The sequence below is a fragment of the Centropristis striata genome, chromosome 17 (assembly GCF_030273125.1).
Source record: "Centropristis striata isolate RG_2023a ecotype Rhode Island chromosome 17, C.striata_1.0, whole genome shotgun sequence".
Lineage (NCBI taxonomy): Eukaryota > Metazoa > Chordata > Actinopteri > Perciformes > Serranidae > Centropristis > Centropristis striata.
Window position 1 is genome coordinate 4,448,333 of NC_081533.1, and position 16,517 is coordinate 4,464,849.

General features: G+C 34.6%; 1 protein-coding gene across 1 annotated transcript; it reads right to left on the reverse strand.

The window, feature by feature from the left end:
* Nucleotides 1-2,149: 2,149 nt before the first annotated feature.
* sat2a.1 (spermidine/spermine N1-acetyltransferase family member 2a, tandem duplicate 1) lies at nucleotides 2,150-13,337 on the reverse strand. Its single transcript, XM_059354760.1, has 6 exons — nucleotides 13,163-13,337; nucleotides 12,197-12,248; nucleotides 10,910-10,993; nucleotides 7,272-7,373; nucleotides 6,547-6,587; nucleotides 2,150-6,455 (listed from the first exon to the last, which is right to left on the reverse strand). Exons 1-6 carry the CDS (start codon nucleotides 13,223-13,225, stop codon nucleotides 6,288-6,290), a joined length of 510 nt encoding a protein of 169 aa, XP_059210743.1. The 5' UTR covers nucleotides 13,226-13,337; the 3' UTR covers nucleotides 2,150-6,287.
* Between the last annotated feature and the right edge of the window lie 3,180 nt (nucleotides 13,338-16,517).

Consider the following 16,517-nt stretch of genomic DNA (forward strand, 5'->3'; position numbering starts at 1 on the left):
GCTAAAATTGTTATTTTATTGATTCTTCTTTCAATTTTTGCTGTAAACTTCTGCTACTGTAACACTGAAAATGTCCCCGTTGTGGGCATAATAAAGGAATATCTTATGTATATATATATATATATATATATATATATATATATATATATATTTTTTTTTTATTGTATTCACTATATATATTTTATTGTATTTATTTATATATACATACATATATTCATTTATATATATATATATATATATTATATAAATATATATATAAATAAATACAATAAAAATAAATGATATATATTTGATTTATTTTTTATATTATATGATTTATACCCTTTTATAAATATAAATTATATACATATCTTTGCAATATATAATTTATATTTATAAAAGGGTATAAAACATAATATAAAAAATAAATATAATACATACATTTATTTTTATTGTATTTATTTATATATAGTATATATATATATATATATATATATATACTATATATATATATATATATATATAATACAACTGTAAGGAGGTTTAGTGAGTCAGTTACTGTACAAAAGTGTGCAAAAAGTACATTACACTTTATGGAAAGTTGAAGGCATGTTGTTTTCATTTTTTAAATATCACATATATTCTGTAATTGTGTAGATGTGTGTTTGTTAAGTGTATATCTTCAATTATTGGGGCACTGGGGTGATTCTTATTTTCATATTATTTTTAATTAACTGTGAATTACATCAAATATGTGTCGTTCTTTTTGGGATAAAAGTTATATGTTAAACTTAATTAAACTTAAATGGCAAACAAATCCCATTCAGATAAGCCCATTATTAACTTATTAACACTCATAAATTCACTTCCAGACATGGACACACAGCTTAGTGGAGTTGTGTAACTGCAGTCTGAGAGGTTTTATTCCTCAGTGTTTACTGGTCACAGCAGTCAAACAAATGTACAAGTAAACAGTAAACCACACTCTTGGTTTGCAACAATCGGTCACAACAGGAAGCCTAAACATTTTTCTCATGCAGCTCTAGGCTAAATGTAACATGGCTTTAGACATTTTCTAACGCTTCACTATTTCTAGTACAGCAAACAACTCTAAGGTGCTTCAGTTTGGGTCAATCCATGGCATCACACTTTTTTTTTTTTTTTTTTTTTGTCGCGTGAAAAACCTGTGAATCCATTTGTGATGGTTTAATGTCTCAGTTGAAGAATTTTATGCTCCTTTTTAGGGATTTTTTTGATTGCATGAAGCCCTTAAAACTCAATGGATGATATTTAAAATGCACAATGTTCCTGAAAAGTTTTTGAATTCACAAGGTTTCCACCCAACGACTGTATGACCGTCTTTATTTTCAACCATTTGAGAGACAGACACATGAACACATCAGGAGATATTCCTTCAGAAAACATCAGCGACTGCACACAGCAACTGGAAACACAGTATTGAACACAGTGTAGATATCTTACCAAGTCATTAGCACACTTCAAAAACACACTTCATACAACCAAACAGCACCAAAGTTGTGAAAATGAACCCGATACATCATACACGTGATTGTTATTTCTATTGACTGTTAACACCCTGCACACTAGAATCTCACGATTTCAAACATCTAACTATCTTTTCTTGCATTCTAAGTTGCTTTTCAACATTGAACTTATTGCAAAGATATGACAGGAATCAGGGTTGAGCTTTGGGGTTTTAAAACAGTTTTAGAAATCCACGCTGGGAACAAAGTATCAAGTTGTATAATTTATAGCTCTGAGTCTGGCGTTCTGATGGGAAGTTGCTGACAGGATGGGTTATAAATATCTCTACATGTTCCCTGGGACTCTGTATTGATTTTGGGGCAAGCACTCTGTAATAGCACGATGACAGTACGATAACTTGGATGGATTAGTGAACGGGTCTACATGGGCTCAGGGGCTCTACCTGCAAAATGTGACTCAAAGAAACCAGAGAAAATGACCACACAGAAACATAAAATGACCACAAAGGGATGCAAAGCAGCTGCAAAGAGACACAATGTGGCAAACAACTGTTAAAAGGGTCAAAACAACCACAAAGAGACACAAAGCAACTACAAAGAGACACCAAATTACTTCAAAGAGGCACAAAGCAACTACTAAGAGAAAAACATCTGCAGAGATGACAAAATGACTTTGAAGATGCACAAAGCAACTGCAAAGAGACACAAACTGACTTTAAAGTGACACAAAGCAACTACAAAAAGACAAAAACATCAACAAAGAAAATTAAAGCAACTACAGAGACACAAAACATCTAGAAAAAAAACAACTACAAAAAGACACAAAGCAACTACAAAGAGACAAAAACATCTACAAAGAAATTTAAAGCATTTATAAAGATGCACAATGCACATACAAAGAGACACAAAACATCTACGAATAAAATTAAAGCAACTACAAAAAGACAAAAAAATCTAGAGAAAATTAAAGCATTTATAAAGAGACGCAAAATGACTTTAAGGAGGCACAAAGAAACTACAAAGAAAAGGGTCACAACTATGATAAACCATAACGTATCTGTGTTGTGGTGGGTCTATTTACAGGCTGTTCCCAGAGTCCCATTGTCTAATAATCCACCCGTGCACATCAACACAATTATTTTTGCACTGAAGCAAACAAACATTAATATTTTACAACCCCAATGTCTCCAAAGATGAATAAAAAATAAAAACTGGTCATTCTTTACATCATTATTTTGTAGACAAAGTATGAAATAAAATGCAAAATTGCAAAACCTACACAGGAGGGTCAGCGGTTCTTACTTGTTCAGAGTTAGAGAAAACAAACTAAATATAACCCACAACTCAGACTGTTTTCATTAAAATCGCTGGAAATGATACAGAAAGCCCTCTTTTTTTTATTTAAATTAGACTGGATATGAAACAGAAGTGCAGACCAGAATTGTGCCCCTTTTTTCTCTTCAGTTTAGCAGGACAGGTTCAAAGACACGCACTGAGCCCAGTCCAAGGCTTTTACTTTTTAAATTCCACCAGATGGAACGTTTTTGTCTGATTTCTTTGAAACCGGCCCAAGAGTTTTGTTGTTTGGCTGCATGGAAGCAGGTTTAGGTTCAGCGGATTCCTTTACTTCCCAACGTCTGCAACAGGCTGGCAAATTATTCTAAACATCAGTCTATCCTGTTGGTGTAGCAAAATCAGCTAACTGTTAATTTAGATCTGAGTCCAGAGGAAATAATGTGACCGTTTACTGCTTGTACATCTATAAAAAAGTGTCATATAAGTGTTTTTTTTTCAACCTGTGGGTAAAACAGAGCTGTCAAAAGGATGCAAAATGAATTTCAGTGTATAATAATGACTGTATTGTATCGTAGCGTACATAAATACAGCTTAAAATGAAGAAAACAGTGCAAATACCAACATTGTGCTTCCCAACAGCTTCACAGCACTCCTCGAGGAGCGGTGACTGACTCTTTGGTTGCTGTTGTCATAGTTTATAACAAGTTTAAAGGGATAAGACACCAAATAAAACACACTTTTTCTACAGTCATACAGTGAAACATACATCTTGGCTTAAAATGCATAAGGTTTTTCTAGATTTTTTGTGCCAAAAAGGGGGAAAAAATGCCTCTGGATGGTTAATTGTGTGCAAGACTTTCTCTAAAAACTCCACACACACATACACACTCCTGTCTGACCGTTCTTGTGCCCATATTATTACTATATTATTTTCACAATAAGAGAGGTTAGGTTTTCTGAGCTATTTAACACCAAAATTCTTCTGGGTCATACTATATTACATGGGGAAAAAAATCACAAAACACAGATTTCAGTGCCTCGGTTATGTACTATTTAAATGTATTGCGTAGGCCCCATTCCAATACTTCTACATCCTTCATTTAAGTCAGATGACTGTTTGTTAAACCCCTTTTAAACCTGAACAAGGCACAGCAGGTACATATATATGTTGAAATGGTGAGCATGAGGCTGTAGTAAGAGCAATACCTTGTATATATAAAGTTTGAGAGTTGTGTCTTTTTGTTTTTAGCTGTACCAAAATCAAAAACACAAACTGCAAACTTTAGCATGCCTGGATAACGAGCTTACTACCAGTGGTAACTTAGGTTCAAGGCCAAGGAGCACATCATTTGCTAACTGCATTATTTTGTGGAATATGGACTAAATTAACGGTTCTGTCCTGCACATGTTGTTGAACATGTGGCTTCACAGTCTTTCACCATTAAATCATGAATTTAGCCTTCATTAGTATATTTTACAGGTTTTTTTGGTTTAAAAAGAGTCAGCTTGGAGCAAAAAAAGTTGGCTTATTGGCTAACACTATATTTGTAGATGGAGTTTTTAGCCAATTCAGTGAATTGGTGTCAGCTTTTTAGCTAACGCTAGCTAACTAAATGTATAGATCCCCTTTTTTTTAGCATTAAATCTTGTATTTAGGTGTCTTGAGTTTATTTTACAGGTTTTTTTGTTTAACACTACTTAACTACAACTGTAGATTAAGTTTTCAGCCAATTCAGTGAGTTGGTGTCGGCATTTTAGCTAATGCTAGCTAACTACAGCTTAAAATTGCGTTCTTTTTGGCATTAAATCATGTTATATTTGTATATTTTAGGGGGGGGGGGGTTTGGTTGAAAGAGTCAGCTAAAAGCCAAAATTTGGCTAATTGGCTAACACTACTTAACTACAACTGTAGATGCTTTTTTTTTGCCAATACATTGAATCAGTGTCAGCTTTTTAGCTAACACAAGGCTTTTTTAGCATTAAATCATGTATTTAGCCATCATCTGTATATTTTACAGTTTCTTTTTGTTTTAAGAGTCAGCTGGACGAAAAAAGGTTGGCTAATTGGCTAACACTAACTAACTATCAACAACCGTAGATTGAGTCTTTTAGCCAATACAGTGAGTTGGTGTTGCCTTTTTAGCTAACGCTAGCTAACTACAGCGAATAAAGTTTGTTATTGTCATTTCAGCTGACAAAATTCTGCAGCCTGCTTTAGTGTACCTCCATGTAAAAATGATGAACCATTGTTTGAAAGAAAATGTAATGTAAATCCTCATTGTTCTTAATGTAAACTGCATATTGCTGTGCTAGCATGGTGAACTTGATAGGCATAGTAAATTAAATAAGGGGGGAGGGCTTAACAAACAGCCATTTATAATAATCTTCTCATCTTTTTGAGAAAATCTGTTTTACGATTGTCATGGATTAGTTTTTTTGGAACGGGGCCGCTGAGTGGTGCTCTATCCCTGCACTGTGTGACCCAATTATTGCAAAGGTCATGGCGCCATGAGCCCAGGGAGTTAGGGTTGGGTTAGGGTTGGGTTAGGGTTGAGTTAGGGTTAAGTTAGGGTTGAGTTAGGGTTGAGTTAGGGTTGGGTTAGGGTTGAGTTAGGGTTGAGTTAGGGTTAAGTTAGGGTTAAGTTAGGGTTGAGTTAGGGTTGGGTTAGGGTTGGGTTAGGGTGAGTTAGGGTTGGGTTAGGGTTGAGTTAGGGTTAAGTTAGGGTTGAGTTAGGGTTGGGTTAGGGTTGAGTTAGGGTTGAGTTAGGGTTAAGTTAGGGTTGAGTTAGGGTTGAGTTAGGGTTGGGTTAGGGTTGAGTTAGGGTTGAGTTAGGGTTGGGTTAGGGTGAGTTAGGGTTGGGTTAGGGTTGAGTTAGGGTTGAGTTAGGGTGAGTTAGGGTTGAGTTAGGGTTGGGTTAGGGTTGAGTTAGGGTTGGGTTAGGGTTGGGTTAGGGTTGAGTTAGGGTTGAGTTAGAGTTGAGTTAGAGTTGAGTTAGGGTTGGGTTAGGGTTGAGTTAGGGTTGGGGTAGGGTTGAGTTAGGGTTGGGTTAGGGTTGAGTTAGGGTTGAGTTAAGGTTGAGTTAGGGTGAGTTAGGGTTGGGTTAGGGTTGAGTTAGGGTGAGTTAGGGTTGGGTTAGGGTTGAGTTAGGGTTGGGTTAGGGTTGAGTTAGGGTTGGGCTAGGGTTGAGTTAGGGTTGGGTTAGGGTTGGGTTAGGGTTGGGTTAGGGTTGAGTTAGGGTTGAGTTAGGGTTGGGTTAGGGTTGAGTTAGGGTGACTTAGGGTTGGGTTAGGGTTGAGTTAGGGTTGGGTTAGGGTTGGGTTGGGTTAGGGTTGAGTTAGGGTTGGGTTAGGGTGAGTTAGGGTTGAGCTAGGGCTGAGTTAGGGTTGGGTTAGGGTGAGTTAGGATTGGGTTAGGGTTGAGTTAGGGTTGGGTTAGGGTGGGTTAGGGTTGAGTTAGGGTTGGGTTAGGGTGAGTTAGGGTTGAGTTAGGGTTGAGTTAGGGTTGGGTTAGGGTTGGGCCAGGCGTTCCAGCGCCTCGCCCTCGCAGCGCATACAGTGGTAGCCGATGCTGGCCGTGACGTCGGTGCAGCCCTGGCTGAGGTAAAAGTCCAAAGATGCTTTGTTCCAGTCGAGGACGGTGAAGTTGAGCTGGTTGCAGCCTGCAGCCATGCCCAGCTATGGATGCAATGATCCAAGACATGTTTATATCAGGAGAAAAGGCCCAAGATTGAACATAATGTCATGTTATGGATCGTGTTTTACTCACCTGAGCTACCTTGCTCATTAGTGCTTTTCCAATGCCCTTCCCTGAAAGACAGATGTTATGAATTAACATTAACATAATTAATTAATGAGTTATGAGTAATATATGAGTAACATAATGGGACAATATATATATATATATATATATATATATATATATATATATATATAAAAATTATATCTAATACTAAAATATTATTGAATTGCTTAATAGTCTTGAATTTTAAATTACAGTGATTTCTATGTAAAAATACAAAACATTTACATATAATATTTGCTGAGTGTAAAATTAAGGCAATTTTCTGTTTCCTTAAAGTAAAACTTTATATTTAATGTAAAAAAATGGTAAAAGAAATCATAAAAAATTGTTAAAAAATCTGCAGCCAATGTTTCCAAAAACGTACTATCAGTTTTTCTACACACAAACACACACACATACATATACATATATATACATATATATTTAAATACAGATATTTATTGTATATTATCCGTTTAAAAAAAAAGAGAAAGAAATTATCTGTAAAATCACTTGAACTTGACGTGTTTGGCAACTTTTGCTGCAAGACTTTTTATGTTTCATTTAAACTATTTTTTTTTTTACAGGGTACGTACACGTACATAGATGTGTTTTTAAAAAAATGCTGCTCATTTTCTCTAGGCCAATTTCACAAATTGTATTTACTTCATTACAACAATGACGTTTGTCTTTCAGACAGTGCTCTGTACCTCTGAACTCAGGCATCACGTACAAGTCCTCCATATAAACGCTTCTGCCTGCCCATGAGCTGTAGGAGAAGTAGTAAAGTGCATATCCGATCTTCGTGTGGCCTGAAAGGAAATGATCAGAAATGTAAAATCAATGCAAGAGGTACTGGTAGTGAGCAGGTGATTGGAGTTACAGTAATCTACTTTTAAAAGCAGCATAGCGACTCGGTTCTGTTGGAGATGTTAACAAAAAAAAAAGTAATTTCAGACATGCCTGCACAGACAGTGAATGGGTGCAGCCCGGCAGGTTTGGTAGGTCACCAGAGGGAAAGAAAGAAGTCTGAGCAAAGGGAGATTATCTCAAGCAGTAAAACAACAATGAACGCTTATCAGAAATCTATCATTAACCAACAGTTAAACTTTCAACTTTAGACCTTACTATTGTCCTTGAGGGTCAACATCTACATTTTATCACCTTACCAAATTGATATGGCCACTGTACCAGATAAAAACTGCTCACCTAACACATCCAGCTGATATTACACATAATTAATTTGCCTTGTATAATCCACCAGTCACTCTCCTTCATCGTTGTCTTGTTTCACACAGGAAATATTTCTTTCTTTAGCTGCTAAATGCTCCAATATGTTCAAAGCTAGTCGCTAACTTTGTCCTTTATCTGCCAATTGGTGGGTCATGAAACCAAAACAATAAGCTTAAAGATGCTAAAATGCTCTGTAGAGATGTGCATGGATTTTCATTTCGGACTATGCATATCTGACTACAGTTTTCAGTTTGTTGTCAGTACTTCTTTTGGCACCAGTTCTAGTTAACTGTGTCCATCGTGTTCAGCCAGTCAGTCTTGATCTTGAAGAACTCCAGTATTTTACCATTGGAACCAGCTATCATAACCTAAACCTATAGAGGAGAGGGAAACAACAAAGCTGTGTAATAATCCTCAATTGGTTTGTCATTACGAGCCCTTATTAGGGCCACGGGGCAATCGCACCAAGCACTATTGTTATACTGTGGATTTTTTCTTCTTCCTCTTCCGGACGCACTTTCGTACCGCAAATTATATATCAAAATGTGCAGTTTGATCGGGATCAGTGCGCGATAACTTTTCTCTACGGAATACGAATTTGAAACTGCACAAAATTTTGCATTGAAGTGAATGGGACGGCCGAAAAAAAATGAGCGAAAAAGAACAATAATTGGAGATTTTTAAACGTCTACTTCTCCGGCATAATTTCACCTAGAGACTCCATTTAAACTTTAAACAGTAGACACAAGTCTTGTGTATCGGTGTATTAATCCACGTTTCGATAGGTCATATAGTTTTTTATCAATCCCTGTTCAATGACCATGATCATTTTTGGAGAAATTCTGAGATTATAATGGATGTGTATTGCACGGAATGTTCGTGTCACAGTGTGTGACATCATCGCTCAGAGTGTAGAGGGAGAGAAAAAACTGTCAAAAAATACATTTGAAAACTGCGCTCCAGGCTGCAAATTCCACAAATAATTTATACATAGAAACGCAGGAAAATTTGTCTTCTCACTCACAATCCTCTGGCAAAGCTGTCAGAGTTATAGTTTGGGCGTAGGACGCACAGATGCGCCACCAACACGCACCAACAGCCTCATTGGCTCCCATATTAAAAATGCAGGAAGATTTCTGAAAAAGGGAGATGGAACAGTTTTTTTAGATCGCTCTAACAAAGCTATTTTTTCATTTTTCTTAAAAAACAACAACATATGTAGACGTTCAGGAAGAACTCAGGACGCTCAAAGTGAAGTCGGATCAATGATAGATATTATGGTTTTGCCAAAAATGCTTTCTGTTCGAGGCCAGAAATTTCAGTCTGTCCACCTCTGTTACGAAACATTGGCAGTTGGTGGCAGTTAATTCTGTTGATTGCTCTGATTGCCTTTGATCTTTGCTGTGATTACAGTTACAGATAAACACACACACATGCGCGTCAGCATGCACACTCCTCCAGATACACATGCTTCAAACACACACACACACACACACACACACACACACTTTGAGGTTAAAGGGCATAGGTTGCTGTATAAATAAATACTTGAAAAGGAATGCTTGTTGTAGGTGTGCTCCTTGTATATTATTTAGTATCATAACATTACTAGTATTAATTGTTTGAAATGAAGAATCTTATCATAGTGTACACACACCGGCAGTAGCCCCCGTGGCCCTTTCAGAATTTCCCCAGAGGAAATTTTCTAGTTAATCTTAAAATATTGATTAGTGCATCTACTAAAAAAAATTCTGAATCTTATTGGTGGGCCATGAAACCAAAACAATAAGCTTATAGATGCTAAACTGCTCAAGTGAACTCATCTCATGCAGAAATAGAGTGGTGGAGAAGCTGTTTGCTGGATTATCATGGAGACGATAGTGGACAGTGGTGAGTGACTGTATGGAAAAAGTGCTGTGTCATGGAAGAAAAGGGCCCAGCTGGGCAGCAGAGCGTATGTTAATGTTCCCATTCCTTTATTCTGAGGGAAAGCAGCGAGTTAGCCTTGTTACATAATTGGTTTGTGACATCTGCAGTGTGCCGGTACCTTAGGTAACAGCTCATAAATATGGACTCCTGAACCTGGTAAGTGGCTGAGTTCAATGTAGTTTGTACAGTTTGTACAATCCTCTATTTATAAACACATAATACAGGTCATTTTAGAAAAGAGAATCTAATTTATTGGCTTTGTTGAAGTCTGAGACCCATACTGAGCCTTTTATTGTCTTTTTTAAGGGGGGCAGGGGTTCTTTAAGTTGAGATAGGAAGTGGTGTTCATCATCTAAAAGCTGGGAACCTGAAGGTTTATTAGTTATAAATCTGTAATATAAATAGTGTTTGGGTTCATTGCCGTGAGTGTAAAAGGGTTGAGAACATTATGATGGAAGTACATGAAGTTGTTGCAGCAGATTGGGTTAATTTAATTTGTTAACACGATATTTGGTGCTAAATTTAACCGTTTTTGAACACTAGAGAATCCATCAGAAATGGTTAAAAAAACCTCGACCTGGGGGTCGCTGGAGGCAGTATCAAAATGTCAAAAAAAGACAGAAAATGATCAAAAAAAGACACAAAATTACTAAAAAAGATACAAAATTATTTAAAAAAAGACACAAAATTACCAAAAAGACACAGAATTACCAAAAAAGCCACAAAATTATAAAAAAAGACACATAATGACCCAAAAACCCCACAAAATTACTAAAGAAGACAAAAAAGACACAAAATTACCAAAAAAAAAAGGTAATTAAAGGGACCTTCAACACACAACACGGTAAAGTGACATTCATATAAAACTCACATTAAACTTTCATATCAAGGTGGGGGCCACAAAATATCGTCACGAGGGCCACAATTGGCCCACGGGCCACGAGTTTGAGACGCTATAGAAGAATCCATGACGCGATTTGGCACCAAAAACTTTTGGCCTTTTGTTGTGGCCATTTTTCAATGACAAAACTTGTCTCTCACTAAACACTTTTGTGATCTCTATTTTGACAGTTTATATAAAAATAAATATGTGTCCAACTCTATCGTTGACACATAAACACGATCATACACTAGTTTGTGACAGCTGTAAGTGAAGTAAACAGTGTTCCTGGTGGTTCCTCCTCACCTTCTTTGGTTTTGTGTTGTTCTGGCACCTCAGCGACGATCCCGTGGAAGAACGGGTTCTTGGAGAATCCGTCCTGCTCCAAGTCTGTCAGATAACACAAGAAACTGGTAACTTATGTGCAAGATATGTAGGTGATAGTTCAGGTCACAGTTTCCACTGTCTTTTCATGGTTTTAACTACTTTTAAAGCTGAGAAAACTATCTCACAGATGGTCCATTTAGTACCTATTGATTGTATCTAAATTGATTGTCATAGAATGAAAATGTAAAAACAGGCATTTCGTCAGAATTTTAAACTTTCTGTCACTGTATTGTATTATTGCACAATAAAATAAATAAATAAATAAATAAATCTACTGTTTGGGGATATTTTTGTGTTTAAAGTCAGTAAGAGTCTTCTCTTTATTCTGTCTGATAACAATATAATCTGTAAATAAATGAATGTTCACCACTAAAAAAATGAAAAAAATAAAAAAATAAAAAGAATTTGAACTTTCTGACAGTCCTTGAATTGATAGTTAACAAAAGCTTCTGTTAGAAAAAGCGAAATCGAAACAAAGCTTAAAATTGTGACATTTCTGTCAAAATCACTTTATTCTTCATGTCTCATTTAAGTCTCAGATAATAAAGTGTTTGTAATAACTAGATCCTGTTTAAAACATTAAATTCTGAGGCTGTTTACACAGAGCTGAGAGGAGAGGACAGGAGAGGCTGTTTACACAGAGCTGAGAGGAGAGGACAGGAAAATGTAAATAGTAATATGTGTAGCATGTGGAGACCCAGCTTTTCTTCCAATATTCCAATATTCATGACACTTGTGGGCACTTGGAAAAGTGTTGAGAAATTCATCTAGGGTTGCTTTTTTTTACTCTTTATGATTTATGTCATTATAAATGTGTTATTCTGCACAAAAGACATGTTTGAGTGTTGAAGATGTTGAAAAATACATCTTTAAACAGCTTGGGGTTCAGACGTTTAAATTAAATAACGCTTAATTGGCAAACAAAACCATAGAAACAGTACATTTTCTATGGATCTGGATACAAAAATGACCAAAAGCAGGTATTGTTTGATTGTAATGCTTTCATTAGTTCTGGGATATTTTTCGGTCCATTTTGTAACAATCCTGGAGCTTTCAGTCATATCACATGATCTTCTTAGTTCATCATCGTCAAGAATAATCAAGGAAACTTGGATTAAAAGCCCTATTTTTTTTTATTTTTTATGAAGGTCAAATAAATAGAGAACTGTACATTTTATTTTAACAGATTGTTGTTGCATACAGTACCTCTTTGTGTGACTTTAACGTGGTCTGCTACTTTCTCATATTCAGCCAACTCCTGTGAAGAAAAACAAATAACATCATCACTTTTTCAATTAATATTATCAATATTAACACCATTTCTGAGATATTCTTTAACCTTTAAATAAAGTTTAAAAAATATTGAATTAATTACAAGAATAAAGTCGAAAATATTAAATTAATGACGAGAATAAAGTCAAAATTATTGATTTAATTACGAGAATAAAGTAAAAAAAATATTGAATAAATTGCGAGAATTAAGTCGAAAAATATTGAATTAATTACGAGAATAAAGTAAAAACAATTGAATTAATTACGAGAATAAAGTAAAAAAATGTTTTAATTAATTACGAGAATAAAGTTGAAAAATATTTAATAAATTACGAGAATAAAGTCGAAATTATTAAATTAATTACGTGAATAAAGTCGAAAAATATTGAATTAATTGCGAGAATAAGGTAGAAAAACATTTAATAAATTACGAGAATAAAGTCGAAAAATATTGAATTAATTACGAGAATAAAGTTGAAAAATATTAAAATTAATTACAAGAATAAAGTCGAAATTATTGAATCAATTACAAGAATAAAGTCGAAAAATATTGAATTAATTACGAGAATAAAGTCGAAAAATATTGAATTAATTACGAGAATAAATAACATCATCACTTTAAAATATGTTTTATTATTATTATTATCACCATTTCTGAAATATGATTTAACCTTTAAAATGCCTGTGAGCCCACGAGCCTGAGTGCACTTACACAACTGGCTGCACACACACATGTGGTGCAGCTATAATAATAACAATAATAATAACAATAATAATAATAATAATAGGCCTACTATGATGTCTGAATGATCTAATAACAGCTCCGTCGTGTATTTGAAGCGTCTCGTGACGTCAGCTCTCGTTACTGGAGAAACAGCTGCAGCGCACGTGTCCTCTTACCAAGATCATCCGGGCGATGTCCTTACAGTCCTCCACGTTGGCTGCTCGGATGGAGAAGTCCATGGTGGAGGAGGAGGTGGTGGTGGAGGAGGTGGAGGAGGAGGTGATGGGGCTCACAGTGTGCAGCAGCCAGCGGCTCTCTCCGGCCCGTTACCGTCGCGATCCGGACGGATGTAACGTGACTGTGGAAGGAAGGTCCTCCAGGAAGTGATATGTTTATTCCTAGGTGGGCGAAGGCACGACCCGCCCCCCGCCGCCTCTAATTGGCTGAACAGTTAAACGCCTTTATAAATAGATAATGTATATATATATATATATATATATATATATATATATATATATATATATATATATATATATATATATATATATATATAACAAACTTTTATATATAAACTTATATATATACAAACTATATATATATATATATATATATATATATATATATATATATATAAGTTGCAAAAGTTGCCAAACACTTACCATATATTATATGTAGAAATAGTAATAATAAAAAAAGGAGTATTAGGGCCACATTTAGAAAAGAAAAAAAACAGATTAAAGTCGATATATAATAATATTGAATTAATTACGAGGATAAAGTCGAAAATATTGAATAAATTACGAGAATAAAGTCATAAATATCTAATAAATTATGAGGATAAAGTCGAAATTATTGATTCAATTACGAGAATAAAGTTGAAATTATTGATTTAATTACAAGAATAAAGTCGAAAATATTGAATTAATTAGGAGAATAAAGTTGAAATTATTACATTTATTACGAGTATAAAGTTGTAAAAATATTAAATTAATTATGGGAATGCAGTAAAAAAATATTGGAAAAAAGTTGAAATTATTGATTTAATTACGAGAATAAAGTGGTAAATAAGGAGATACTAATTTTTTTGGCACATCAGCGTCACATTATTATAAGTAAAAGGATTTCAAAAAGAATATGCAAGAAACTCCATCTTTTCCGCAATCGTTTTGTTTAGACCTACTTCCGTTTTTAAGTAGAACAGCCTGCAGCCTTTTTTTTTTTTTTTTTTAAGATTTATTTCACATTTTTTCACAAGTTTTACTGTAAGAAAACAGAAAGTTGCCTTCATTTTACATTCAGCCATAGGATGTGTTTTTATTTTCATTTTTACATAGAATTAGCTGTAAATATTCAAGACAATTAAGCAGTTGAATAATACTGTAAAAAAAACAACAACATTCTTTTACAATGTCCCATTATATTAATTTAAGGATTTATTTTCTTTTTTATGGTTAATATTTGTAATTAAAATAATTTAGTTTTTTTTAAATGGAATTTATATTCTATGTAGATAAAAATCAAATGAGAAAAAATGTAAAATAGTACAGTAAATTTCTGGAAAATAACTTTTTTTGTGTGTGCAGTGTAGACATTAATAATAATTGACTGAGACTTTCTATAAGAGTGTTTCTCTTCCTCCTGCAGTGAGCATATTCATCCTCTAGGGGGCGTCCTCTTCCCCCACACACTGTTTATGGATCTTTTTGGAACAAAACTTATAAATCCTCCATGAATCCAGTCAGTTAGTTTGACTAAACACTTTTCTCTCTTTCTCTCTTTTTCATATTAACCCTTTGATGCACAACATGATCTAAAGTGACCCGACTAAGTTTTTATATTCTATATCTTTGCAATAAATTATTTTCATCATTCAGTATTCCAGTATTTTCCTCAAATAATTTTTTTTAAACACCATGAATCCTATTTTTTTGTTTTAATTCCTTACTTTTTGAATAAAAACCCTTTTTTATCACTACGCTTCTAATGCACAAGGTCATTTTAAATAACTTGATTATAATTGACATTAGATCAGGGGTCTCAAACTCGCGGCCCGTGGGCCAGTTGTGGCCCTCGTGACGATATTTTGTTTAATGTGAGTTTTATACGAATGGCACTTTACCGTGTTGCGTGTGGAAGGTCCCTTTAATTGCTTTTTTGGTAATTTTGTGTCTTTTTGGTAATTCTGTGTCTTTTTTGGTCATTTTGTGTCTTTTTTGTCATTTTGTTTCTTTTTTTCAAAGAAATTTAGTGTTTTTTCAGTCATTTTGTGTCTTTTTTATGTAATTTTATGTCTTTTTGGTCATTTTGTGTCTTTTTTTAGTCATTTTGTGTCTTTTTTTAGTCATTTTGATTCTGCCTCCAGCGGCCCCCAGGTAATATGAGTTTGAGACCCCTGCTTTAGATGAAAGATACAGTTCAGTTACTGAGGCTTTGAACTGTTTTCCCACAAACTAATGAACTAACATGCAGCCAAAATGCCCTGAAATCTGCTTAGAATATTCATATTAAAGGAAATAAACCCTTTTAATGTAGACCAGCGGTCCTAACACTGTTTCTCCTCAGCATGATCTTTTTTTTTGCAAAACTAAAGAAGTTCCTCCATTGAAAAAAAAACAAAAAAAACTTGAGTTTTGTGGTGTGTAATACACATTTCAGCCTGTAGGGGGCTCTAGAGGCGTCAGACTGCTGCTGGTGACGTCTCTGAGCAGGTCAGAGTCATTTCTGAGGAACGAGGAGCAGATGGAGAGACATATTACTCAGACTGGAATCATTCATCCTGTTCTCAGGAGCTGATTATCGTCCTCACAACTCATCATCACTGAGAACAGAGGACAACTCTAGTTCACTGAATAGCTCTGCAACAGATCAGAACTTTTATAGATAGATAAATATACTTTATTTATCCCAAGCTGGTAAATTACAGTGTAGCAGCAGCATTACACACAGAGACAATAACAACACAATTAAATAAAAAGAACAACCTAGGCATACTTCAAGCAATAAAATACAATAAAAAATAAAGTGTCTAAAGAAGGAGTATGTATTAAGGAATAATATTCCAGTGCAGAATAAATATGAATATGCAGTATAAAAATGTTGGTGCCGTGAAACAAATAAGGTGCAATGAACAGGGTGCATAAAGAACACATAAAGTGCATACAGTGACTGTATGTAATGAACCAGACTGTTATCTGTTATTGTACAGTATTAGTAGTTTTGAGTAGAGCTGCAGAGAAAAAACACTTTGAGTTTGAGTGAATATTTCTTAACACAAGTTTTATTTTTAATCATAATGAAGGTGATACGTACTAGAGGTGTGAGTCCTCAGAGGCTCCAAGATACAGTTTTATCACAATACTTGAGTCACAATACGATATTATTGCGATTTTAAGCATTTTGCTATATATTGCAATTTAACTGTTTAATTATATGTAAATGTATTAAGGCAACATTTAGAAAAAAAATTGCCAGACTAAAGTTGTAAATATTGAATTAATTATGAGAATAAAGTCGTAAATATTGAATGAATTA